Raw genomic sequence first — 26931 nt, forward strand, 5'->3', positions numbered from 1 at the left:
AGTCAAGTCTGGAGGAAGGGATGAACATCATTTCTTAGTGTCCTCTGCTCTAATTTGTTGGTTCAGGAACCAGGTCTCCTCCTGTTTGTGAGCAAATTGTGAGCAATATTCATGGAGAATTAACATATAAATGTTTCAACTGAAAAAAAACTGCTGGTGGCAGAAGAGTGAGACATAGAAACTGTTCCTGAATAGTTAAGATAAAACAGCTGTGATCATAGAAATTAAAGTAATAATTCATTAATCACTGACTGCTTAAAAAATGTGTGTTTAGATTTGGACACTCACAAATGTGTGTCAGAATCCAAATTCAAGTTTCAATTTGAGCTTAAGTAAAACTATTTTTTATATGCACATATAAAACATGAACAAATATTCATTTTTGATGTACAGACTTTGCAGACAAACATCTTCACCTTAAAACAGTTTGCCTGAAGGTGAAACAATCCATTTAAAACTGAAACTTCTTTCAAAGGCCTTAATATTCATTGTCTCACATAACTTATTAAGATTTTTGTGTTCATATATATATATATATATATATATATATATATATATATATATATAGATAGATAGAGAGGCCTATACAATACAATATACTAAAAGCAGTGGAATCATCAGTCTCCTTGATGATATCAAGGAGACTGATATATCTCCTTGATATCATCAGTCTTTAAGTTGTAAACATGAAAATGTTCTAAAGAATAGCAAAAATGTTATATAGCTATTAATTCATATTTAATCATTTGAGAACCACTATTCTTAATTCTGAAACCTCGATTCATGTCATTGGCATTAGCGAACACACACTTTATCATGGGTTTTAGACATTAAAGAGACATGTATCTAACCTAACATTATTTTAAAAGTTCTGATATATTTAGCAGCTGCATAGTATTAAATTTTAAATACTAAAATACAACCTGTGTATTAAATCCCTGAAAATGAAGTATTTTGTGTATTTATGTATGTTTGAGGCTTCTTTGTATCCCTTGGCAGTACTCGGGTGAGTTGCCTGCATTTGAAAATAAATTATTTCACAAAATATTGACTAGTTCTATCTTGCACAGACCAATGTCAGTTTTTTACACACAAACGTGCAATAACTTCACACACACTCCCTACAGTTAAAGGTCAAGCACCTTTGAAAGTGTATTGCTGCTTTTATTTTCTAATTTAACGAGTGCCCTGCTGAGCTGACCGGTTTCTTCTTGGCCAACACCATTCATTGTACTTTTGACCCTGTGTTAACTTGCATAATATATGACAAATAAAAACTTGGGCTGTGGTTTAGGCCCAACTTCTTTCTTGGGTGTTTCATGAAGTTGTAGTAGTAACTCAGGTCAGGTGGGTGGGGACGAGCTCCAAACAATAACACAGTGAGTTTGAATGAAACCACTTGTTTACCACCTCCACCATCTGTCCCTCCAGGGGGGGGGGGGGGAAACAACAAGTGGAGGAACACGGGATTTCGTCACAAACTCTCGCGATAACTGAGTCCGGAGGCGAGCTGCACCCACGAGACTGTCATTTCCCGCGCTGAGGCTAAGCTCCAGTCACATCCGGGATCGACAGCTCCGTCGTCCAATCAGCGCCCTTCGCCCGGAGCCCGCTAGCCAATGGGACGCGCTGCATTGTGGGAGCGGGCGGGGTGTGAAAGTCTTGAAGAACAACACATTGATCCGACTCCATCCAGGCAGAGAGTTGCTTGTGTGAATCCCGCGGCTCAGAAGTTATTCCTCCACCGTCGACTTCCCAAACTTCACTCGGACCAACAAACAGGTGAAACAACTTTACCCCCCCCTACCTTCACGCTCTCACAACTTTTTTCAAACCCCTGCAGCCGTTGAATTAACCGCCTAGTAGCTAGCTTACTAACCCGGGTAAAGCTAACTCGCCAAAGTCCCTGCCTCGTTCCTGTTTTTTGGGTTTCTTTTTAAACCGGGTTGTCCAAGCCGGCTGCGGGTAGAGTTAGAACCGAGCTACCCGGGATAGTGTGTGTACACGTGGGTTACCGTGTTGTGTTATCGTAGTGGGACAGTAAGTGGGTTAAACGTGGTTCTGGTCGTGATAATAGACCCGGGATGAACTTGACTGCTGCAGCCGTGTTGTGTGTGTCTGTCCCGGCTCCATGTTGAATGGAACACGGTGGGATTCTTCGTCACTTCGCTCTTTACTACGAAGCAAAACAAAACACGCTAACCTTTAACTCATTTCCTCCCATTTCCCATTGGCTCGGGTCGAATCGGGGGGTCACGCTACTGGTTTGCCCGGTGGAACACAGGTGGATGGTGGGATAACCCGGGAGAGGAAGCGGTTTCATTTAGATATTAATATTATTATTATCAATATTATCATTGCACATGTTCAGCTCCGTGGTTTTTACTCCGAGGCGGATCACCACCCCAGCTGAGAGGGAGGCAGCCGCCGGGCTCGTCCCTTGCCCCTCGTCGGGCACCGTACACCATACATATGTAAAATGAGCCTTTTCCCTCTTGTTGTGATCGAGGTTGAACCGATCACAAACCGAGGTTTCGTTGTGTGTGTTTTATTGTCAGAGAGCAGAGCCACATTGTTTGCTAGCGCTCCCTCGCGTCCGGATGTGCAGGCAGCTTTTAAAAGAACTGGGAGTGGCCTGCAGCTCGGTTTCCCGCACTGTATTCAAATCAGCCTGTTCCCTCCCTTTCTGCAGCCTGCAGGAGTGAGATGCCCGGTGCTGACAGCAGCACAATGCACTGGCACGACTCATATTTCTGCCACTGGGAAACACTGGAGTCGTTCTTTCTCTGCCTGAAGAGAGGAACACAAAGGGCAGATGCTTGTAGTGTTAATGGTGGGACTGGCAGGAGCCTTTTTCTGCTTTGGCCGGATGCACACAGTGGTTTGAAACGGCATTAGTTCATGGTTATTTCTTTTCGTTTGAATTGTTTTCAGGGGTTTTTCCGTTCGTTTTGTAAAACACAAATTTGTTTAGGTAAATGCTATAGAAATTATTATTGTTGTTATTATTCAAAGTGGGTGTGAGCATTTGGGCACAAGCATAGAACCAGTGAATCTCATCTATTATGAGGGACGGGAACATTAACACAATCATGCATACAAAGAGAAAACCTGTTGCATTTAAATGGTAATCCTGAAATGTAACATTTACTCCAATATTCTCCAAAAATAGACAGACTACGTGGTTATTATTGTGTGTCACTACACAAACAGCTTCAAGATATCAACAGTAAGACATGTGTTCAGATACAGGTTGAGCATTTCTGTTTTTTATCAACACCCAAAATTATAACTGCTTCCAGTTAGCCATCACATGCAGTAAGTTGAGCAACTAATTAATTAAACAAAATTTGAGGCATTAATTTTTTTAAAGTTGCACTTTAATACAAATAAAAACATGCGTATCAGACCCCTTTTAGTTCTTGTCATAAATCTTGAGCTATAGCAGGAATGTGTAAAGTAGCTTTTTGAATTGATGTCAGCCAATGTGACATGCGTTTTGATTTCCCAACTAACTGGAGAAAGCCAGAAATAAACCATCATCGTAAACCTTTCTGTTCAGTTATTCTTAACAGCTGTCGATCTTTAGCTTTGAAATATTTGGTTTACTTGTTTTATAAATGTGTTGGTTCAAATGACCCCCAAAAAAAGATTTTAATCTTACAGCCGTACCAATATATCAGTCAGCACGGGTATATAGGCTAATATAGACATCTGTCATCACACAGTTTGTCCAGCAGAGTGTGCTCTGCCTCAGTTGTTTACATCACTAGGAACTATCTGCATGTCATGTAGCAGAGTACGGAGTCCACACTCAAGTGGTGTCCTCATGGTTAATGCTATCATGGTAAATTATCTTTCTTATGGATTGCTTTGAAAATGAACTGATAACCCCATAATTTTCCCTTCTAAGGCTGTACTGTGTATAAATATATTAAAAGAGTGGCCGATGTATTGATAAGATTTTCCCTGTTATTGATGTTGGCCCCAAACAGCCACTGGTCACGCTCTGATTTCTAATATCCTGTCAAATAAATCCAATGATTGTTGTGGTTGTAATGGGTCCCGGTTTTGCTTTTGACACAGGGCAGCTGCAATGTGGATTCAGGTGCGCACAATGGACGGGAAGGAAACCCACCGGGTGGATTCCCTGTCTAAACTCACCAAGGTGGACGAGCTGCGGCTCAAAATCTCGGAGCTCTTCAACGTGGAGCCTGAATTGCAGCGGCTCTTCTACCGCGGCAAGCAGGTGAGACGACCTGGTTAATACTTTGCTCACAGAGATGTGTTTGATGGAGGCCACCATGTTTTTTTATCTCAAACAAATATTTAAGTAACATTTGTTACGAATTTTTCCACAATGGTTGTAGTTCAGACATGAGCTCATAAACAAAATATATTATGAATAAATCATGGAAGTTAAGTAAAATGCTTGTATTAAATAGTGATGAGAATATCGTGTTTGAAATAATAACTAGCCAGAAGAACTCAAGAAGTCTTGTGTTTAACCTCATTATGCATCTTTGATCAGATGGAAGACGGCCATACCATATTCGACTACAACGTGGGACTGAACGACATAGTGCAGCTGCTGGTTAGGCAGAAGGTGACCTCAGTTGATGTTGTTAAAAGCAAGGACAAAGAGGCCGAGCTCTCTGACTCTGACTCAGGCTGTGGCTCAACTCAGAGCGAGTCTGACAAGAACTCCACTCACGGAGAGGTAGAGGTTCAGGCCGCCGGCACCTCTGCCCAGGCAGTCATCCCAGACCTCGTCGATGTGGGATTTGGATTTTACAAGGTGAGTTACGAAACAGGTATTTGTGAAGAAGGGGTAAATTAAATATTTTGTGTCTCGATAGGTGGAGAACAGCTGTTATGTAAATTCCACTTTTTGTACTGTTCCTTTTCATACAAACGTGTTGACCAAAGCGCTTTAGATGTTAAGATTAGTGCTGAAATTCTAGTCACCCGCGACTGTTTTTATAGATGGGTTTATTTGTCCATTTGTTCTGCCCAACAACATGGCTGTTTATACGCTTAACACAAATATACATACGCATTTGATTTGGATTGACAAAGTTACACTGACCCAGCTGTATTAAAGCCTTTCTTCAACTAGTGTCATATAGACGTGGTTAGAATGTCATTTTGTTATGTTTGAAAATGTTTTTGTAAGGATGAAAGTCTGTTTGAAAAACATCTTTATTAATGGAGATGTCTCTGAGGATCTAACTAACTCTTTTCTGTTTTTGTTTGAAGATCAATGAGATGGTGGATGCAAGAGACTTGAACATGGGAGCGTGGTTTGAAGCCCAGATAACAAATGTTACAAAGTCGCCAAAGATGCCCAAAGACGAGGCTGCAGAGGCCCAGTCAGCAGAGGATGAGATACTGTACCACGTTAAATATGAAGAGTAAGAATCCTTGTTCTGTTAACTATGATTTTTTTATCAATTAATCAATCCACATTCCTTGAACCCAGCTTACAATTGCTTCATCAGTTTAAAATAATAAATTGGTAATTGTGCAAACAACACAATCTGTACATCAACGGTAGATATTTGAATTATTTGATTACTTTTAAATTTAAGCCCGGTCCTTTTCGTCTACCATATTGCATGTGGATGTAGTCCTAGTTGGTGTTTAATGACAGTGCTGTCTTATCAACATTTTTAGCTAATTGTGGATAAAAGCCAGTTAAGTCGTGTTTTTTATTAATTGATGTCTATGTCTCACTGATTGACGATCTTATGTTGAGTTTTTTAATTTCAGTGTTAAGGGGAACATGGGTCTGAGTGGTGTAGCCCGTCCTCATCATTGAAACGTGCTTTTGTACATTCAGCTACACTCAGGAAGCACCTGTGATGGTGTGTGGCTTGTGTGCGATCTACAAACTGATGTGGTCTTTTTACTGTTACAGCTACCCAGAAAACGGGGTGATTCCGTTGCTTGCCAAGGATGTTCGTCCACGGGCCCGCACTGTTTACCAGTGGCACCAGCTGGAGCCAGGAATGACTGTAATGGTCAACTATAACCCAGATGACCCCAAGGAGCGTGGCTATTGGTATGATGCCGAAATCCAGAGGAGGAGGGAGACGCGTACAGTGCGAGAAATCTATGCCAAAATTATCCTTGGGTAAGAACATTGTTTCATGTATGGTGGAGTTCTAATAATTGAAGATCTAGCTGTGGTGAAGGGGAACATTTGTGTCTATTTCAACGTTTTTTGGGGGTTTTGGAAGCCACAGTTGCAGGTGGGCTGAGCTGTGTTTACTTGTTTGTAAAATTGTTCTCTACTGCGGTTGTGATATGAACCACTATTTTATATTTTGATCTTACAGTATGTTACTTTCCATTTCCCTGAGTTACATTGACAGTTTGTTTCTTTGTTTGCAGCGATGCTGGTGACTCTCTAAATGATTGCCGGATCAGGTTCCTGACTGAAATTTACAAAATCGAGGAGCATGGTTCTCTGGGGGATACACCAGCTGGTTCTGAGAGCCCACTTAAAAGTAAATTTTTTCACTTGTAATAATATGAAACCTTCTTTACTCTAGCAACTTGTGACGTTATTGCATGTTGAAACATATTTTTTTAATATATTGCATAATCTCTATTCTCCAGGATCAAATGGACCCGAGTGTAAGCACTGTAAGGACGACCCAGATAAAAACTGTCGCTTGTGCAACTGTCAGATCTGCGGCATCAAGCAGGATCCTGACAAACAATTGCTGTGTGACGAGTGTGACATGGCCTATCACATCTACTGCCTGGACCCCCCGCTCACCTCCATCCCTGAAGACGAGGACTGGTCAGTAAGAGCAGAGGTGGAACGCCACTGTTTCCAGATATCCAGATATTTGTTTGGAAATTAAAGTTAGAAAATATCAACCATGTGTTGATGATTAATAGGCAGTTGTGACCAAGTGCAACATTTTGCTCATCACTTGTGTTCAATACTTTAAAATTGACCTTTACTCCACATGTCGTGCTGTTGCAGGTATTGCCCAGGTTGCCGTACAAATACCAGTGAGGTTGTGTTGGCTGGAGAGAAGCTGAAAGAGAGCAAGAAGAAATCAAAGATGGCTTCCGCCAGCTCTTCCAGTCAGAGGGACTGGGGCAAGGTGAGAACTGACACAGTGGCCAGACGTCAAATGTTATTTAGAGTGCAAGAACTTTAATCCATATGTTTTCAATGTTTTGCTTCACGCTTGGTAATTAATAACTACTACGGCATAAGTTTTGGCAAACAATTAATATTTTATGTCTGGGGATTTGTGTCTTATTGACACCAAAGTCTTAACCTACAAACATTTTTGACTCCTCCCTCTCCAGGGAATGGCCTGTGTTGGTCGAACCAAGCAGTGCACTATCGTCCCGTCCAACCACCACGGCCCAATCCCTGGCATCCCTGTTGGCTCCTTGTGGAAGTTCAGAGTTCAGGTCAGTCCATGCAAAGAGCAAAAATAGATCTTGTATCTAACTTTAGATTAACTTGGATCATGGTTATAAACTTAATGATCATACGTTTTATTGACCTGTGATAATGTTTCATTTGTTTGGCCCTTCTAGGTCAGCGAGTCTGGAGTCCACAGGCCACATGTAGCTGGAATTCACGGCAGGAGCAACGATGGTGCCTACTCTCTTGTATTGGCTGGAGGTTACGAGGATGACGTGGTATGTTTATTAGTTGGATTTTTTGCAGTAATTTCAAAGTTAAGCTAACTTTTAATAAGGTCAAAATTCCCATAATTTAAGGGAATCACAAGAGTAGATGAGGTTTGTTATATTGTTTTAATTTATGTATTTTACATCCTAGGACGATGGCAATGAGTTCACTTACACTGGCTCTGGAGGACGAGATCTGTCTGGAAATAAGAGGACTGCTGAGCAGTCATGTGATCAGACACTTACCCACATGAACAGGTATGACACTTAAGTACATAAAGCATAACACTTTTTTTGCTCCGTATACTATGCATATTTAAAAAGTTTTTTCTGACTCACACCAGGGCACTGGCACTCAACTGCAACGTCCCAGTCAATGACAAAAATGGAGCTGAGTCCAGGAGCTGGAAGCAAGGCAAACCAGTTAGAGTGGTTCGCAGCTGCAAGGGGCGCAAGCACAGTAAATATTCCCCTGAGGAAGGAAACAGATATGATGGCATATACAAGGTATGAAGAAACACAACACGTTTCCTCCAGTTTCATTTGACATGTTGGATTTATAAGATGGTGACTTCCAGCAACCGTTTGTTTACGTCACATGTTTTAAACTTTCCTCAGATTGTGAAGTACTGGCCGGAAAAGGGCAAATCTGGCTTCTTGGTGTGGCGCTATCTGCTGAAACGGGATGATGAAGAGCCGGCACCGTGGACAAGAGATGGCAAGGAACGCATCAAGAAGCATGGTCTCATCATGCAGGTAGATTTAGACAAAATCCATTTTATTATTTATTTTGCATACAAAATAATAACATGTTGGTTTATCTGGGTGTTATGCCCTGTCTGTGTACCTGTCACTGAGTGAATGAGAGCATATCGCATGTGTGTTTACTGCCACGTCACAACAACCAACCTCTGGTACCCACATGAGCATGTTACACCAACATATTAAACAAGTGTTCTATAATTATGTTAATGTATACATTTGACAACGTTACTTGGTAGAGGCTAATAGCTGTTAAAGTAAACTATGGCCTGCTTGTTGTTGTTCTGATTATAAACTTGCTCATGTTTGTCTTCAGTATCCTGCCGGCTATCAGAAAGAGAAGGAGAACAAAGAAGCAGAGGAGGCGGCTGCAGCAGCAGCAGCAACACCCAGTAAAACCAAGAGGAAGAGAAAATCTCAGGGCAGTGGTAAGTTGTCTTTTGGTCTTTTTTTTTTTACTGTTGTTTAGTATATACCCTCATCTTTACAACACCTTTATGGAAAAATGTGTCTCTTGTTTTTTATCAGACTCCGCTAAGAGTTCACCTGCCAAGAGTGCGAAGAAAGTCAAGTTAGAGATGTACAAGCTTTCCCAGGAGCAGAAGACTCTCATCAAGAATGACAAGCCAAACAAGAAGCTGTGGGATGAAGCCATGGAATCACTGTCACTTGGACCGGTGAGGATGACTTTTTGGCTTGGTTCGCTTTTATAAGTTTAAGCTTGATGTCAATACAAAAAGGATTTGTTGTAAATAGTTTGTATAGAGCAAAGTTTGGACTCAATGTCTCGCTGGTGTAACTTTAATCCAGAATTTGTCTCACTACATGTGGATAAAAGATTTTACTGACAACTCTGTGATTAGAGATTATGTATTTATAGGTTAATTAAAAAATGGTTGTATGAAGATATTTGGTTTGTGAAACAAAGGACTGTAGTTTGAAGCTCCATCGTGCTGGATTTTGGTGGTATTTTAAATGATTAACTAAAAAAGAGAAACCTCTAAATTAGTGTTTTATTTATAAGTAATAAATAAGAGGTGTTCAGTAAAATCTCTCACTCAGAAAAATAACTGTAGGTACAGGAATGTCGCTAAGAGAAAAGATTTTAATGCCTTCAATTTTGTTTTTGCAGAAATTTTTGAACACTGTTGAGGAAGTTTTCCACTGCATTTGCTGCCAAGAAGTGGTCTTTCAGCCCATCACCACAGAATGCCAACACAACGTCTGCCGAGTAAGAAACTGTCACAAATTTGGAATAATGACAAAGACCCCATGGTCACATGACTGCAATTAAATGCAAAGTACTGAAAATGTATTTTTCTTAGGACATGATACGTTTCTATGGAGTATTTTCAGCACGCCTCTTAAAGGAATATTTTGTGAGGAATGATTATCTAATAACCATAAGGTTTTTAGTGAAGTGATGCAGTACTGAGATAGTATCTTGAATGGGAGCTGTTACTACTTTTGGCCAGTTGTCACAACTAGGGCTGCCACTAACAACTATTTTTCTATCGATTAATCGGTCGACTATTTTATCGATTAGTCGATTAATCTAAACGATTAATTTTCCTCCAAAAAAATCAAATTGACCATTTCATTTCAGTTAATTTTATTTTGACAACAACAAACTGTATGTCATTGTATAATGCAGCACAAAACAAAATGTAAACAAAGGCTCAAATATTAAAGTGCAAAACATAACTTTGGATGAAAATATACATTGAGTGGAGGCCTAGAGAAATTAAGGCCATTGCTTGTTCTTTTTCTTATTTCAGGAATGCCTTCAGCGGTCCTTCAAAGCAGAGGTGTACACCTGCCCGGCCTGCAGACACGACCTGGGCAAAAACAACTCCATGGCCATCAACAAACCTCTGCAGGATATTCTAAATCAGTTTTTCCCAGGGTACAGCAGCGGGCGATGATCATTGGCTCAAGTCCTCGCGGAAAGCCGATGTAAACTGTAAGGGGAATTTTGACGCAATAAAGAATCAGTTTTCTCTTAATATATTTTTTATGATTTATAAGACTACCATTTTTGTGGACTTCAATGTTACCGTTTTTCACCTTGGATCTGCTCTGATGTGTAGTTACTGATAATTTGAAAATTCCTTTATAACAGCCTGTGCCATTACTCCTCCGCTAAAATCCTCAGTTGTTGTACTGTGTTTTGTTATGTTCCATTAGTTAACGCAAGTATTATTCATGATGATTTAAGGAACGCCCTCCACGTTAAGCACTCCTTAAGAGAACGTTCAGTTGTTTCCATTAATTGTTAGGAGCTTATTATTATTTAGTAGTACAATGTGGACCTGTTGCTGGTTGTCTTTTTGATGCAATAGTCTCAATCTGATGATGCAGTTGAGGTTTTGTCTCCTGTTGCTGTTTACTGTGTTTGCAAGCATCGCAACTTGATTTGCTATCAAAAAAATTGGTCAGCTACACTAGACTAACCAGGTAAAGTCGTCATCACAGGTTTCTACCACTTTGTTTTTGTCCTGGCATGATCCGATCTTGAAATTGCATTGCAGTGTCAAGAGAACAAAGTCGTCTTTCTGAGACAAAAGATGCTTTGATAGCGAAACGTAGATGAGGCCTAAAAACGGAGAACAAACTGAACTAGTTTTTAGTTTTTGTTCTGTGGTTCAACCGTCTCGGAGGAAGTGTCTTGTTTGGGAAACAGTGTCATCAAACTTGAATGGATTTTCTAGCTTGTGTATTGGTTCCCTATATATTTTCATAAAGTTATTTTTATATTTGTATATGAAGTTTCTCAAAGTTGGTTAAAAAAGTTTCTATGAATATGATATAGAAGCCAAACATGTTAGAATTTTATTCCATGGCATAGATTTGGAAATCCCCCGTTTTGAAAAGTTTGTTGAAGTCTGAAGGAAGACACCTGTTTAATCAAGAGTGTAATGTAGAACTCCCGTCTATCTAGCTCTTTAGACCTTGTCCCTGACATTTTAGGCTGATTTTTTTGCTAAAATTTAAAATGTGTACTTTTTCATCTTTTATAATCTTACTGCCATCTGTGGGAGGGGGGGTGCTCAGTCAGATGTTTGTGTCTCCGCAGGTCACTTGATCTCATTAAAGAGGAAAAAACAGGAAATGCTTGCATTAAGTTGAAAAATGTATTAAATCTCACACTGCTCCTAAAATTTGCCATTGAATCAACTTAATTATCCAAATGTGTCATTAACTACTTAAACCTCTAACTCTTTGTACGGATAATGTGATGTTTGGTGTTGAATTTCAGCGGCAGTGTGTGATAATGTCCATCGACATGTGCAGCATGTTGAGCTTTTATACGGAGAGACAAAGATTGGCATAAACCGGGAAATGTATATTTTCTATAATTGTATAATTTTTAGTCCGTTATGGTTTTGATATGTAGTTTTTAGAAATGGTTGCACATGTTTGGTGCAAAAATTTGTCAATACATTTTCTGTGTTATTCAATAAAACGGTGAAATCATGTTTTCTCTATATTTCCAACACGCACACAGAAACACATTGACAAACAAGGGTTTGGTGCGGCTATCCTTCTGAAGACTTAAGTTTAAGTCTTAAACTTTAACTTTGAGCTTAAACAACCATAACCATGGTCCATTCATGCCTAACTTTAACCTAACCTCACCCAGGACCTCAGCAATGACGTTTTGCCTCAGGCTTTGATCCCTTTGAGGTCTACTGGTCATACTGATACTGAAGGTAGTACACAACACCTGCCTGGAAGACTTGAGCAGATTATCTTGAGCTAATGTGTAACTAGATATGTTCGTGTTTAGCCCTGACAATGATTTTAAAGAAGACCAAATGGTTTTATGATTTTTAAACGGATGGGTCACCCATTGAAGCAACAATATCCCCTCCATCAGCGTTGTGGTGAGTGGATTTTCATTTCTTGGTGAACTCTCCCTTTAAAAGCACCACTATGGACTGGGTAACCCTGCACATTATTTCAAGGTGTTCTGAGGTTGTAGAAACTCTTAAACTCGCACAGGGATTTAGAAAACATTAATAAATCTAGTAAACTTGCACCGAGGCTGTTTTATTTGTCTACAGCAGCCGTCACCAAACCCGGCAGTGTGTACGTGCGTGGCGTGCACAGGACACAGGCACGAGCATGGAGTACATGCCCAATTACCACCGTCGCTTGCCATTGGTTGATTCATGTGTCTGTAACCGAACGAGCCAATCCCATCGCCGGCTTTCTTACCAAAGATACACAGCACCCGCGTCGCTCCACCAATCACCAGACGTAGCTTCCTGGTGTGGGCGTGACCCCCGTCGTAGGCTCAGCTAGCTAATGCTAGAAGAAAACCGATCCAGGGAATTCTTACATATCGAGAGGAATTGGACTGAGCTCAGCGGGGAGACGCTGCCAGTGGCCCGCAGGAGGTGAGGCTCCCCACGGAGGGTTTGTTTCATCCGCCCGCAGGGACCGGGTTCTGCGTCCTATCCGTGTGTGTGTGTGTGTATCGTCGCGGTGTTTTTGTTTTTTTCTACTGCAGCTATGGAGGCAGCTAGCAACATGCTAGCAAGTGTTAGCCTCATACCTCAGCGCTGATTGAACGCTGCTAACAGCTGCTTCCGCATTTGTGTGCACACGCCTGACCTCGTAGGATAGACATTGACATTTGCATGAGTTTGGCTTTCGGCTCTTTTTCCAAATGCTCTCCGCTGCGCTTCTGTGTTGGTTTTTGGGTAAAATGCTAACAGGTGATGTTACTTGTGCAGAGCTATCGTCGCCCTCAGCAGCAGCATCAGCCTGTGACAGCGTCCTTTTACTTTCACTTATCGAGATACGAGCTGCAGGTCAACTACTGCACGACTCGAGTATTTACGAGCCAGTCTTTATCTGGGAGGTTGCAGCAATACTAACCCGGGTTTGAGGCCGAGGTGGAGTTAAAGGGTCTGTGTAGGCCCCTTTCTGTTGTGGTTAGACAGCTGGGGGGGTCATGTGGCCCCTCAGTTCACTGATTAGGTCAGAGCCCATTAGAAAGAGACGTGTTATTGAGTCTAGTGAGATACCATTCAATCTTATTGGTAGCATCAATTATAGCTATGGATGTATAAACTAGTAATATGTGGGTTGTTTGAGACTTTAAGACTTCTTTCTCAGTGTTTTGTAACAGTGGGGTTTATTTGCAATATGCAACATCGCACCTGACTCCCCCCCATCTCTTGCTCACACAACCTGCTCCACAGGCAGATTGTGTTTGATGCAAATGACTGGGTGAATGGAAACCATTTACTTTGCAGCACGAACCTAAAGTCAACAACCATGTTGTTACACTGCTCATGCCAAACAAGGTGTGTGACATCGAACAGGCAACTGCTTAAATTCACATTTATGAATGAGATAAAGTGTTTATAATATGCAGCCCTTGACATGATGAAAACCATGTGCAATTCTTGCATCACAAATGCAGATGTAAACTAGGTTAATCGTTCCTTGTTTATAAATATATTATCAATATGCCTATTTAGATATTAAATGATTACAGTGACTTGAATAAAATGATCGTGGTTATCAGTATTATTGCAGTATTGTTGAAATTTGCTAAAATGTCTCAAATAAGTGCTGACCCACAAAGTGAAGTAATTTCAATAAGTTCTAGATGTAAAGAATATAGAAGTGTTCCTTTTAATAATACAAAAATTATGGTAAAATGATGCCTTTAATAATCTAATCAATTGTGCACATAAGAACAATACAATAATACTTAAACAAATCCAGTGTCAAATACCACCACAAGGTGAATGTAGCCGACACTGACTGTTAACAAATGCAATTTGGCAACAGTGAATGCTAGCAGTGTTTAGCTTTGGCCGGAGCACTAGAGCTCTCCTTCTGGTAAAGTATTACCCAAATCACCACAGCAATTAAAGATAAAAACTATACACGACTTCCAAGTTTATCTTCAACCAGAAAACCTAGTTTCATGAGTTTGTGTACAACAAACTGGTGTTCAATGTCACCTGTTGGTTGTTTTTTTTTAGAGAAAATTTTGAAACGTTACTGATGAGATAGTAGTTGAGAAGATAGTTGTCATAGAGATACGGTATTAGGCTTTTGGATTTGCGAATGTAGATTTCCTAATTATTTTGTTCAAACTGTTGCAATTTCCTATTGCAAAATATGGCATCTATTGTACAATTGTATAAAACCAAACAACCTTAGAATGTATACGCTGGAACTAGGCATAAGTTGTAGTTTTGCATGAAAACTTTATAAAAATGATCCTTAACTCGATTGCTTATTAATTTACTTTTGATCAGCTAATAGATTGATCAGTAAATTATCTCAGTTCTGAAGTTCCTATAGTTCATACATGTTGGCACTCCCACATTGTGCTGAAGATGTTGTTCTTCTTAGAGGACTGAGTTAACATTACTGTTCTAACATTGCTGTTGTTCAAACAGTAGCCTCAAGGCAGAAGCCTCAAGGAAGTATTTCTCCAACTGTCATTTACTATACAAACTTTAGTTACCAGTAGTACCAAGTAGTAGTCACTGTCGGAATGTTTTCCCCCTTATCTGACCCTGAACCCAATCTTATCCTAACCCAAACCCAAGGGGAATTTAACAGGAAAAACTGTTGGTGAAACGCATCACCGGACATTAAACTTGAAGCAACAACAGAAGTTACCATAGCTAAATTGTCACGGCTACCTGTAACACAAGTACCTGAGTTAAACTGCTGTATTAGTCCAGACCCTTAACAACCCAGCCTGTTTTGGGTCTAAACAATACAATGATCATATTCATATTAGTTCTTAACTTAAGTTTACATGTCACTTACTGCATAGGTGATGTATTAGGATCCCACATCTCTAAAAAAAGAGCAACTGTCTACTTATGAGTAGACCTGTCACTGGCCTGAACGAACCAGAGACTGGTCAATCTATTAACCTTGTATAAACCCTAATGGCCCTGAACCATCAAGTATGTTGGAGTGTGGAGTCTGTGGGAAAGGGTAGTTGTGAGTGAGACACAAGATTTTTAGTTCCTGTTATCATTTGGATTAAAGGTCAGCTCTGAGCCTGTTGGTGACTTTGTGTTGCTTTTATTTAGTTACTCGTGGTGCTGTATTTATATGCTTATGGTAAATGTTTCCTATTCTCATGTCTCTCTTGTAGAAGATATTGAAATATCAATAATCCTGTCTGATTAAATGAAGATGTAATTAAAGTAAAATAAGAGTCCCACGAGTTCCTCACAGAATATCATTGTCATTTTGACTATTTTTAACCACCTAACCATGGTAAAGATGCCACCTTTGACTTGTAGTCATGTTTCAATTTGAATTGTAGATTCCTAAACTTTTCGAAAGGAGCTGAAAACTGAATATGACCCAGTTTCCCACGCTCTCCACCCTAGGTTTACCTGCAGCACTTCCACGACCAAATGGCTACCGACATGCCCATGGACACGGTGCCTGCCTCATCCCCAGACCCCACCTCACCCCCTGTTCTCAGCTCCAGTGCAACCCAAGACCAGATTCCCACCCAGGAGCCAGCCGTAGCTGAGACCCCTCACACAGCAGTGTCCTCAGTTCCCGATGCGGCTCCAGATCACAGCCTAGCGCAGCCTGCAGACCCAGAGATGGCCCAAGGACTTGTTTCTGACCCAGAGCTGCCCCCAGCCCCTCTGCTGCAACCACTGCCACCAGTCAGTGCCAAGAACCCCGGTTGCAAGATCATGACCTTTCGGCCCACCATGGAGGAGTTCAAAGACTTCGCCAAATACGTTGTGTACATGGAGAGCCAAGGAGCTCACCGTGCAGGCCTGGCAAAGGTGAGGAAAACAGACGTATACTGTATAGTATATTGTACACACTATCACATCACAGTCCTGTTATGGGAAGCTGTCATTAGCTTTTCAATCTTATCAACAGCAGTGACTTTTCATTCATGCCTATTGATGCACAGGCAAGATTCCATCTAAACTCATTGCTGTTGTTTTAAACCTTTAAAAAATATATATGACCATAAAAATGTAACTTGTTTGTATCAATAAGACAATGAATGAGGGAGACTCTGCCTGTTCTTTGCTTTTCTCAACAACTGAATGAAGAGCAGTGTTAACTTCTAAGTTTTTGAATGAACATGTGGCAACTTGAGTTGCTTGAGTCTCTTGAAGATGTTTCACACAATAGAAGGTTGGGTCTACATCTTACAAGTATCAACAGCCATTCACACCTTGACTCAGGGGACCCCAACTTCCCACTAGTTGGCCGGGGGGGGGGGGGGGTTGAATAACCTTCATGTTGGACATAATGACTCTCAGCATAGGTGAAGACCCATAGAGGTTAAATACCTGAAACCCCCCACTTGTCAGTCAGAACTGGAGAAACCTCAGGTGAAACGTATGTAAGCAATACAAGCAGGTCCAGTTCTCTATGTACACTTGTATGACTCCTGGTGATACTATGACCTTGATGAGTGAGAACCTTCACAGATATTTGAATGAACCTTTATCAAGAAAGAGAAACCGTTAAACATTTGGTTACAGTTGAGGCGACTCCTCCATGTAACTGACCTCATTAACGTGATCACAACATTGGTAAGCCTGGTCATAGTTTATCACAGCAGCATGCCAGTGAGGCATATAGTCACTTGAAAGCATCTTAATATTAACCATTATTAACAGGTGAGAGTAGTTTATGCAACACTGCTGTTATATTAACGTAAACCATGCACCGTCCAATATTGTTTTTCCTCTACCAGTGACCTGGAGATTAGTTGATGATAAGATGATTGAATAAAATATACAGCCATTAATGAGATAAAGAGCCTGTTTTTAAGAGGCGCTGCCCTCGTAATGATTAAAAACAAAACAATTTATTCACATTTTAAAAGCAGAAATCAGCAAATGTTTAAAATTTCACAGCATTGATGTTCAGTCAAATATATAGTAGATGAATACTATTTGATTACCTGAGTACTAATTGTTTAACATCTTCAGAGGAATATGATATAATTAATTGGTGAATTAGAGAGTTGTACATGCAAAATGAAGGTTCAACAAAACATTGGTGGTTGATTATAATCTTATTGAAACATTTATTTTTGAGTTTGGAGGTCACTGCAATCCTTTCAGTTTGAATGTTGGCTCACTGCCTGTAATAAGAACCATTTCCTCCTTTTCAAAAGGTGATTCCCCCAGAGGGCTGGAAGCCGCGGCGATCCTACGACAGCATCGAGGACATGGTGATTCCAGCTCCCATCATGCAGGTGGTGACTGGTCAGTCGGGTCTGTTCACCCAATACAACATCCAGAAGAAGTCTATGACCGTGGGCGAGTATCGCAAGCTGGCCAACAGCAAGAAGTAAGTTAGTGCCCAGTCCAGGGCTCTCATTTATACATGTGGTAGTTCTTCTTTGGTCCTAGACATCGCTTGTGGAGAAGAAACTCAAACTGATGTTTTCTCTTGGGAGGTCAAATTTGATATATTATATTAAGTGCTGATACAACCTCTTATTCAAACTTTTTCTGTTCCATTTGTAATTGAGATACATCATCATTTGAAAACAGCTAGTTGAAAAAATCTCCGTTTGAAGATGTTATTGCTTCTTTTCTGATTCATGTAAAACTGTTAACCTGTATGAGAGAGGGAGTACGACAGCTGGGCAAATAGCTCTGCACACAGCTCTAGAATGATTCAACGACACAAAACTCTGAGTTAGATATATTGGACGCTGCTATGAGAAGTGTAAAAAAAGATTGGGAAACTTTTGCTGTACCAACTCCCCGAGGCCACCACAGTCTAGATAACAATGGTAAAGAATGCAGTTGGGTATTTATTGGTAATTATTGGCATGAATCAGTCATTGTAAAATATACCCTGTTGTGAGCATTTTGTATTGGTCCCGTTTCCTGTGAAGTAACTCAAACGCTACATGCTAGTAATTGAAACCGACACATTGCTGATCTTACAATGATGGATGCCTGCCAAGATGAGGGTGTGGCTGAAAGGCCACCTCTCTGCTCACGACTGACAGCACATCTGGTCCTGTTCTGTTTTTAGGTACTGCACACCTCGCCACAAAGACTTTGACGACCTAGAGAGGAAATACTGGAAAAACTTGACATTTGTGTCGCCCATTTACGGTGCAGATGTCAGCGGCTCCATCTATGATGAGGTGAGGAACCTGTGTGTTAGCACTCATTGGTAAAGGAGGATTTGCCAGCCCATCTTATTTATCTTATCTTGATCAAGGTAATTTGTCATAACCAAGTGATATTAGGAAAACATATTTACTAAATTAACTTTTAACTCTTTTTTTTTATGACTAAATACTACTTAATCCTAATTTGTCTTATCTAATTTGAATTATCTATTTATTAATATCATTTGATAACATGAGAGCTTCATCCAAAATGTAACATGATTATTGTGTCCACTTTAGACATGCTTATTTTAAATACACTGACTTATGGATCATTGAGAATTCAAATGTTTCTGCTTTCTGCACCACATGCTGTTACTTTGTTACCTTGCTCATTGAATGAGATGTTATCATTTTTTGTTCTACTACAGCACCACCTTGTGGTAGCAAATAAATAGTCTTTGTGAATCATAGTGTTTCCTGCATAATGTTCATAAAAATGCCTCTTTTTGTCAAGGACATTCGAGAGTGGAACATTGGCCACCTCAACACGTTGCTGGACATGGTGGAGCAGGAGTGCGGCATCGTTATTGAGGGTGTCAATACTCCTTATCTGTATTTCGGCATGTGGAAGACCACATTTGCATGGCACACTGAGGACATGGACCTCTACAGCATCAACTACCTGCACTTTGGACAGTCCAAGTCCTGGTGAGTCACATTTTTATATTTTCTTGAAACTCCCTGTTCAACTTCACCTGTGTCACATGGCAATTTTAAGATTTTAAATTGGCTTTTATAATGTCTACTTGCTGCACAGTAGCAGTGTGTAAATATAGCTAACAGATATTTACTAACATGGTTGGCTGTAGTTGTTTTAATTGGGTAGTGAACATACAGACATTCACAAATAAACATAACTTCCTATGTGTTTACAATCCTTTTGTATTTGTTATTAGTCTGAGTAGTGAGGTTCTTGTTTTATGCTTGTGTTTTTGAAACAACAGACCTTTATATACTTGCTTTATCAAGTGATTTGGTGTTTGCTCTTGACGTCAGTTGTGTTTCATTGAGAAGTTATGTTCTGCTTGCTATACAAGGGGCTTCTGGCTGGTATTTTCACCCTCCGTGGGGTCATTACTTGGCAAATAAGCTTTTGAGATATTTGATCGAGCTTGAAATCAGTTTGTGTTACGACTGTGTTTTGACCTTTTGAGATTTTAGAACCAACATTTCATGAATAATTCTAGAAATCAGTTCAGTTCATCCTCTTGTTTTGCAAATGTTTTCCTCTTGTTTTCTCCTCAGATCAGACAAAAGCAAAAAAAAACACTCCTGTTGTTTAAATGTTAAGATTTCTACAAACTTTGCTGAAACCATTTAGAAGCTGGTCTACAGTAGATGATATATAGTTATAGTATAGTTCTATTGATTTGAGCTGTTATTTCGCTCACTTTCTCTTCTGTGCATCATTCTTACATTTCCTTTTGTCTTTCTGTCACTCACCACTGGAGGGCCCTGGTACCCAAGGAAAAATACTTTTCTCTTTTGCTTTTGTCTGTTGTTTTTTCCTCCTGTACTTGCATACATGTTCTCGTACTTTCGCATCTTTCCCTCAATGTTTTTTTGATCCCTGACACTGCAGGAAGGAAGCAGAGCCAACTCCTATTAAGTGTGTGTGTTCCTAAACTTCCATTTTTTGTTTGTTCTCTCACCTGTCTTCGTTTTTGTCACAGTATGCCTCCCTTCCCCGTTTCCCCCTTTCCTCTTCATGTGTCTGTCTTTGTGAGGGATATAACAGGTCCTGCGATGTGATCTCATTAAAAACCACCTACCTGTCTTGTTTTCACTCCTCTCCTGGAGTGTGGCTCTGTATCATTACAAATAACTGTCGTGTCAATGTACAGAATCTGGATGTGTGTCGATAAAAATCCATCAAACTGTGATTCTCAGTCTGGTTGTACAGGCTGAGCAGTGGTGGTTGTACCATACATATAGAAAACCTGTGTTGTTTAGACCTGGATAATCTTTATTCTCTCGAGCCATAGTGGTTGTTGAACCCCCACTCTGGTATGATGTTTAACAGATGTAGTGCTTAAGGGGCAAACTAGTTGATGACACCATGACATGGATGGTACCAACTTTAACAACAGACCTTATTTGAATGGTTTGAATCAATGATTCAAAAACGTACAACCAACATTAGTAAGAGTCTAGATGCAAGCATATTTAAAGGTCTGCCATGGGCCTTGAGGATCTGTGGAGAAATACTAATGCTTCCTTAGTACAAGTTAAAAAATAAAATTTAATCTGTGGGTATTAAGTCAGAAAGATGTGAGTTTAAAATATCTGCTTGAGGCTAGAAGCTTCAGGCTCCATTTGCTGCTTGAGTATAACATACAAAAATGTCTCACTGAGCTGATGGTTGAGGTCTGCTGTGGGTCATGTAGGTTTGATAAGGTAGAAGAACGTGTGGAATTAAAAAAAAATATATACATCTCTGGTTCTGCTCGACCTTTTTTAATAAATTAATAAAAAGTAACAACTCTACATTCCACCTCCCTAATTCAACACATGTAATTAATTGTTGTCAAGAAGAATTTAGCTTCTAATCCATTTTAAATGTAAATAAATTTCAATATTTGATAGTAACCTAATTACTTTTGTGATCAAGAGCCATTTTTATTGACATTAACCCCAGCCTTCACAGTAACCTGACATATTAATATAATGTTTTGACTGGGCCAACAAACTTTAAGCTTGTCATCTGTTGATGTCAACGTCACTCTCGCCTCTTTTCTGTGCGGCAGCTTTGCTCTCCCCTTTTTCTCATGTGTTGCTGTAGCCCACACCTATTGGCATGAGCAGAGTGACTTAATGACAGAATATAGAATACTGTAATCCATGGATAAAATATATGAGGTGTAAATATTTGTTATCATGCACAGTATGTTAAGGATGAGCCCTGTCCGTGCATTAATGCAGGAATACGTTTTGAGATTTCTTCTTTTACCCATATTGAGAATAATCTATGGTCTTCACACATCCCTGCATTGTACCTTCTCTGCCTCTTTCCTGCTTCCCTTTTTCTTCCATTTAGTTTGCCCCGACTGTCGTCTCTGTCATCTCAGACTTATTAAATCCCAGATGCATTAATTTCCATTTTTAAACACCTTTTCCTTGTTTTTGTCTGATTCTCTTCGTTTAGTCACCTGGTTTTGTTCTCCCTCTGTCACTCCCTCTCCCTCTCTGTCTCAGTGCACACCAAGCATCTCATCTTTATTCTTCTGCAATTGAATCATTTTCACTTTTATATTTTTGGGTGGTGGGATAATTACTGGCAAACACACACACACTGACACACAAGGATGTGTAAATTATCTCAGCCTCAGCAGTCAGTCACTGTCTTTATCCTTCCATCATTCTCTTTATTTTTATTGCTGAAATCCTGTCAATCAACCCTCTGCCCCAACACACACAGCAGTAGATCGGCTGTCAGATAAAAGATTCGACTCAGAACATGTGAGGGGAAGGTGGGCAAAGGCTGACGAAAGAGAATTTAAAGGGATATTTGGAAGCGTAGCCCAGCTGCAACTTCAGGGAATGGAGGAATTTTTAATGAATCCTCCAGTCCTCAGCCTCTTCTGTACTCCTGCGCTTTTGAGTCCTTCTTGTTTGACAGTTTTCTGTGGCTGGACCAGTCACGTTCCAAAGCTACATCCCAGAATGTAATCGAGAAGTGATAGAGTTGAGTTTGTGATGAAGTTGCACCAGATGCATTTTCTGTCACGTCATCGTGTGGCATGTTGAGGGATACAGACAATAAGGAGATATTTAGAGTTTTGGATCCAGTGATAGATGCAGAAGAGAAATGGAGGGAGTAGTTGGTATTATTTGCTCACCTTTTCGATAAAACATTCAACCAAACATTTCGGTTGCTTTCAATATCCTAGCTTCTCCCACAGCAAATGATCCCAGTGTGCTGTCTGGTCTTATTATAAAACTCTCTCCATCTGTGGTCTCAGGGACATGTGCACCTGGTATTTTAAATTAAACTTGTATTTGTAAAATTAGTTATGACCTACTTGATTAGCATACGGGAGAAACTTTTTTTACTGCAGCAATAGGAACAGCTCTTGATAGAAATGACCTTGAACAGTGAAAGCCTGAAAAAGAAGAATGCACAAATACACAACATCTCTGTGAATGTGACAAACATGCACAGTGTCGCTCGTAAAGATGCCTGATTTCCAGCTGCTAGGAAAACTGTCTCGCCGCTGACAAATCATACTTTTCCTCAGAGAGGGGGAATATTTCAGGCCTTCATTTACTGCTTTGTTTGGTATGTTTCTCTCTGCTACTAGAGTGACAGACGTGCTGCTGCCATGGCAACCGTGGCCTTAGGAGGGAGGGAACAGGAGGAGACACGCTGATCGGCTGATTTGTTTAGTTTGATGCTGGGATGAAAGGGATTGTCTGAGGGATGTTCTGTGGCGCAGGCTGCTCCAGAACTTTTGCACATTTACACAGAAAGTTCTGCAACGTGAGGCTCCCGGTGGACAAAAACAACTTGGGAAATCTTGAGCATTTTGGGAAATGTACTTAATTGCTGCCTTGTGTGAAAAAAGATGAGAAGAGCTCCATCAGTTTTATCATCAGCACACGGTTATAGATTAGCTGAACACAAACACTTCAACTTCATCCCAACCAAACTTCTGACCTGCCATCCTCGAGTTTTAAAATGTATATTAAGCCATTGAAGTGGTACACACTACTAATGCAAACAATTCCTCACAACACGCATAGGTAGCACCAAAACTTGGCAAGTGTTGAATAAAACAGCTGAATTATTTAAAACCTTTATCAACAGGATGCAGAACAATATGCATGGTGCAGCTGGTGGTCAATGAGAAGGGATGACAAAGTAGTGGGTTATGAAATATTCTATATGCTCGGTGATTCTCTTTGTTGTGCTCAAATCCCCGACCATGAGGAAGCAGGGTTGTAATCTATCTTCAACCACTGGACACATCCTATTATATACATACGGGGGGGTATATATGTGTTTTATACTATGCCAATTTTTCCATGATTTGAACTTAAAAGAAATTGCATAATATTGCCTTGCTTTGGTATCGCAATATCATAATATGTAGAGTTAAACCTCCAGTATCATGATGCGTACCACCACACTCTGCCAATACACGGCCCTATTGCAAATGCACAGTAAAAGAAGGTAAACAAGAGTTAGTGATGCCTGCGATGAGTCTGTGCTCCATCTGCACGTATTGGAACTCCCGAGAAGAAGCAGATACAGCTTGAGTTAATGCAATGAAAAACTCAAGGTCACGTCTCTTAACTCAGACCAATAAAATGAACCCTCATCTGACATTTTTCTTTTGTTGACATTCGCCTTAGACCACAGGACAAATTGCAACTCATTACCTGATTCAATTGTCTCAGTCAACACCCCATTATCTTCAAGTGCAGAATGCACAAAATAAAAAATGCTCAAAACTACAGCAATGGCAGAGAGGGTAATTAACAGCAACAATATGTATTTAAATACACGTGTTCCTTGTCACTTGCCTCCTCCCAAATTGCATCAAGCACTTGGGTAAAGAGCTTCTGATGGTGGTTAGCTGTGTTAATCCAGGCTGTAATAATACAACACAGGGATGCTACACCTCTCTGAAGTTCTCAGGTTTCATCTACAGGTGGCAGTGTGGCACCATGTCTTGGCTCCCTTGTCTGAAATCATCTTCCTCTTTTATTTTCTCTGTGTTTATTATTTGTTATCCCTCTCTCTCTGTGTGTCTCATGCTCCTGTTTGTTCTTTGTTTGCTCCCTCCTTACGTGTCGTAGCTACTCACCATCACTCAATCGTTCTTACTTTCCAACGCTCTCCTTCTGTTTCTCCCTTTTTTTTGTTGTCAAACATTCATGTGGTTGTTAAGGCTCTAGTAAGAAAGCAGAAGTGTAGACTTTTTCTTTCACCCATAGTTCATTGCCTAAGGTCTCTGGAGTCTTCAGCAACCCAGAGGAAATAATTGTAGTAATCAAAAACATTGTAATAACGTCTCAAAGGGATGAGAGCTGAGAGTTGCTGGCTCCATCGCTTCGTGCTGTTTTAAATGTTGCTGTCTAAATGCAGCATCTGATGTTTGGTGTAATGATACAGACTTTACAATTCCCATCTATTGTATTAACAGCACAGACATGTTGACTTCCTGGTAATGTTTATATTCTCTCCGCTTTCACAGCAACACAGGGCTTCTTTACTTGCACAGTAATACATCCAAGTGGAAAAACACAAAGACAATTCATTCCTTCCTCCCTCTGCACCTTGCAAACATTGACCAAGGCAGTGATTGGTGTGCATGATGTGTGCATGGCATGCTAAAATGGAAGGTTGGGTAGGGAGGGGGGGTGAGGTGTAGAGCTCGGGTGATTTCATTTCTTAAAACGGTAAGTGCTGAGGGCTGTAAAATAAGCCAGCACTCCCAAAACAGTCATTTCTCTTGGTCCTGCCCTTCACCAGTCATTTTTATCTTTCCCACCAAACCTCCTGTTTCTCCTCCTCCGTCCCTGCAATTTATTACTTGTTTTAAGGCTGTTATGTTGGGCAGCGTTTTGTGTTTTCATACTATTGTATTAGCTTTGATTCTTAAGGTGTGTTCAGAGTTGTGTCCTCTTGAGAAAATCCAATTTGGTGGAGTGATCGTGCAGCTCTTTTATATTTATTTTTCAATTTTTTGTTATTGGTCTCAGTACCATTGCTTTGTTCTTCTCATTTCTGATAATTGCAGTATTGTTGTCTTGCTCAGATGGTCGTGTCTTTGCCTCATCTGCAGCTGCAAGACTCTTTATGTATTTCTTAGTCTGCTTTATTTAATACCTTTTAGAAGTTGCATGAGAGGAATAATGGAAAATGTTCAGTGGGGATTTGAGGGAATATTGGAAGAGGAAGATTTATAAATGTAACAGGTTAGAAATTAGGGTGAGATTGTTTTTGATGTCAATGCAGATGTCAAACTCTTGTCCTTCTGCCTTAGTAAATCTAAGGAAAGACAATCTTTCAACCATCTGATCAGGATTTTTCCCTCCTCTGTTTGCAGGTACGCCATCCCACCTGAACACGGCAAGAGGCTGGAGAGGCTGGCACAAGGTGAGGAACTGTTTTCAGTTCAAATCCTTCATACCTGGAAAACATACACAATAGCACACATCTCAAGCACACTTCCCCATTCTGCCTTCCACAGGAGAATAGAAAGTAAAGTAGCAGCTCTCAGCTACATCCTGTCTCATTCCCCCTTAAGCACAGCACGCGTGACGCTTTTAAGAACGCTTTACCACTCACAATAAACAACCTCTCTGCAGTTTCTTGTCTGGCTGACACAGTGGTCCTCACAGTGAACAGTAAGAATACACGGTGGAAAAAAATGTTTTGCTTGCATTCATTGGATGAAAAAGTTTTACATTCAGCTTTTCTAACCACGTATAGAGACATATATTTGTTAGTCACCTGGCTGTGCTAAAATGGAGCTTGGAAAGGACAAGCAGCCAATTGTAGATGCCAAATTTAGAGAACAGGCAGGCTGAGGCCAACAGAATCAAATATCTGTTCGGCACAAAGAAGATGAAACCTACAAAGCTTCTACAACAAAGTCCAAGCAAAATGGTGATCTGTGCGTTGATCGACGGACAACGTACCCCCATCTCCTCCCACTGTCATGAAATGAAGATCAAATGAATCATGGATAAGAATGCTGCCATCCACAAACATAGAGGAGATGGGGTTTATCACCTATACTGCATCCAGCCACCTGGGGATGATCAAAACACCTTCTTTTTAGACAAATCCAACCCATTACAACCAGATAGCATGACGGTGTCAGACTTCACCTCTAGTTTACCTGAACATTAAAAGCTTTGCTGAATGGTTCTAACATGAGTTTTTTTTATACATTCGTGTCTGAGTCAGATAAATGGGGTCTGAAGTGAGATAGTCTTGAGTCATTCTGCCCTGAGTGTTTCGTCAACCATCTGCCCCCCCCCTCTCTCTTTGGCACAAGATGTCTCCTTGCAACTCTCTTCAACAGACATTATCCTCCTAGTCCTTGTTTTTATCACTGAAGATGAACTTGTGTATGGCATGTTGTTCAGAGCACGGTAGAAGACGTGGGGACGATGAGAGAGAGTTGTTCAATCCAAACTACATGAAATAGACACATCGTTTGTCCTTGTTACTGCGAAGAGCCCAGAGCAAATCAATAATCACCAATGCAGAGCCGCAGTCAGTTGCTATCTTTCACTTATACGAGAGTGTGTGTCATATGCTTTGCACAATATGTGACAGACAAGTGAGCCTCCCTTAAAAA

The 26931-nt window shown here is 40.4% G+C and overlaps 2 protein-coding genes across 3 annotated transcripts in view; both read left to right on the forward strand.

The window, feature by feature from the left end:
- Positions 1-1706: 1706 nt before the first annotated feature.
- On the forward strand, positions 1707-11124 carry uhrf1 (ubiquitin-like with PHD and ring finger domains 1). Its single transcript, XM_061077975.1, has 17 exons — positions 1707-1782; positions 4087-4249; positions 4532-4798; positions 5260-5414; positions 5921-6136; positions 6397-6512; positions 6625-6811; positions 7001-7124; positions 7336-7443; positions 7573-7677; positions 7820-7926; positions 8013-8175; positions 8287-8424; positions 8747-8858; positions 8959-9107; positions 9563-9661; positions 10209-11124. The coding sequence occupies exons 2-17, from the start codon at positions 4097-4099 to the stop codon at positions 10353-10355; spliced, it is 2346 nt and encodes a 781-aa protein (XP_060933958.1). The 5' UTR covers positions 1707-1782; positions 4087-4096; the 3' UTR covers positions 10356-11124.
- A 1600-nt stretch (positions 11125-12724) lies between these two features.
- The window catches only part of kdm4b (lysine (K)-specific demethylase 4B), a 43644-nt gene continuing 29437 nt past the window's right edge, over positions 12725-26931 (forward strand). For both annotated transcript variants that reach the window (XM_061078480.1, XM_061078481.1), the window contains exons 1-6: positions 12725-12833; positions 15819-16235; positions 17594-17769; positions 18469-18583; positions 19068-19261; positions 25669-25718. In XM_061078480.1, the coding sequence (XP_060934463.1) occupies positions 15846-16235; positions 17594-17769; positions 18469-18583; positions 19068-19261; positions 25669-25718 (925 nt within the window). In that variant the 5' untranslated portion in view covers positions 12725-12833; positions 15819-15845. The remainder of the gene's footprint in view (positions 12834-15818; positions 16236-17593; positions 17770-18468; positions 18584-19067; positions 19262-25668; positions 25719-26931) is intronic.

This window comes from Limanda limanda, chromosome 9, assembly GCF_963576545.1.
Source record: "Limanda limanda chromosome 9, fLimLim1.1, whole genome shotgun sequence".
NCBI lineage: Eukaryota > Metazoa > Chordata > Actinopteri > Pleuronectiformes > Pleuronectidae > Limanda > Limanda limanda.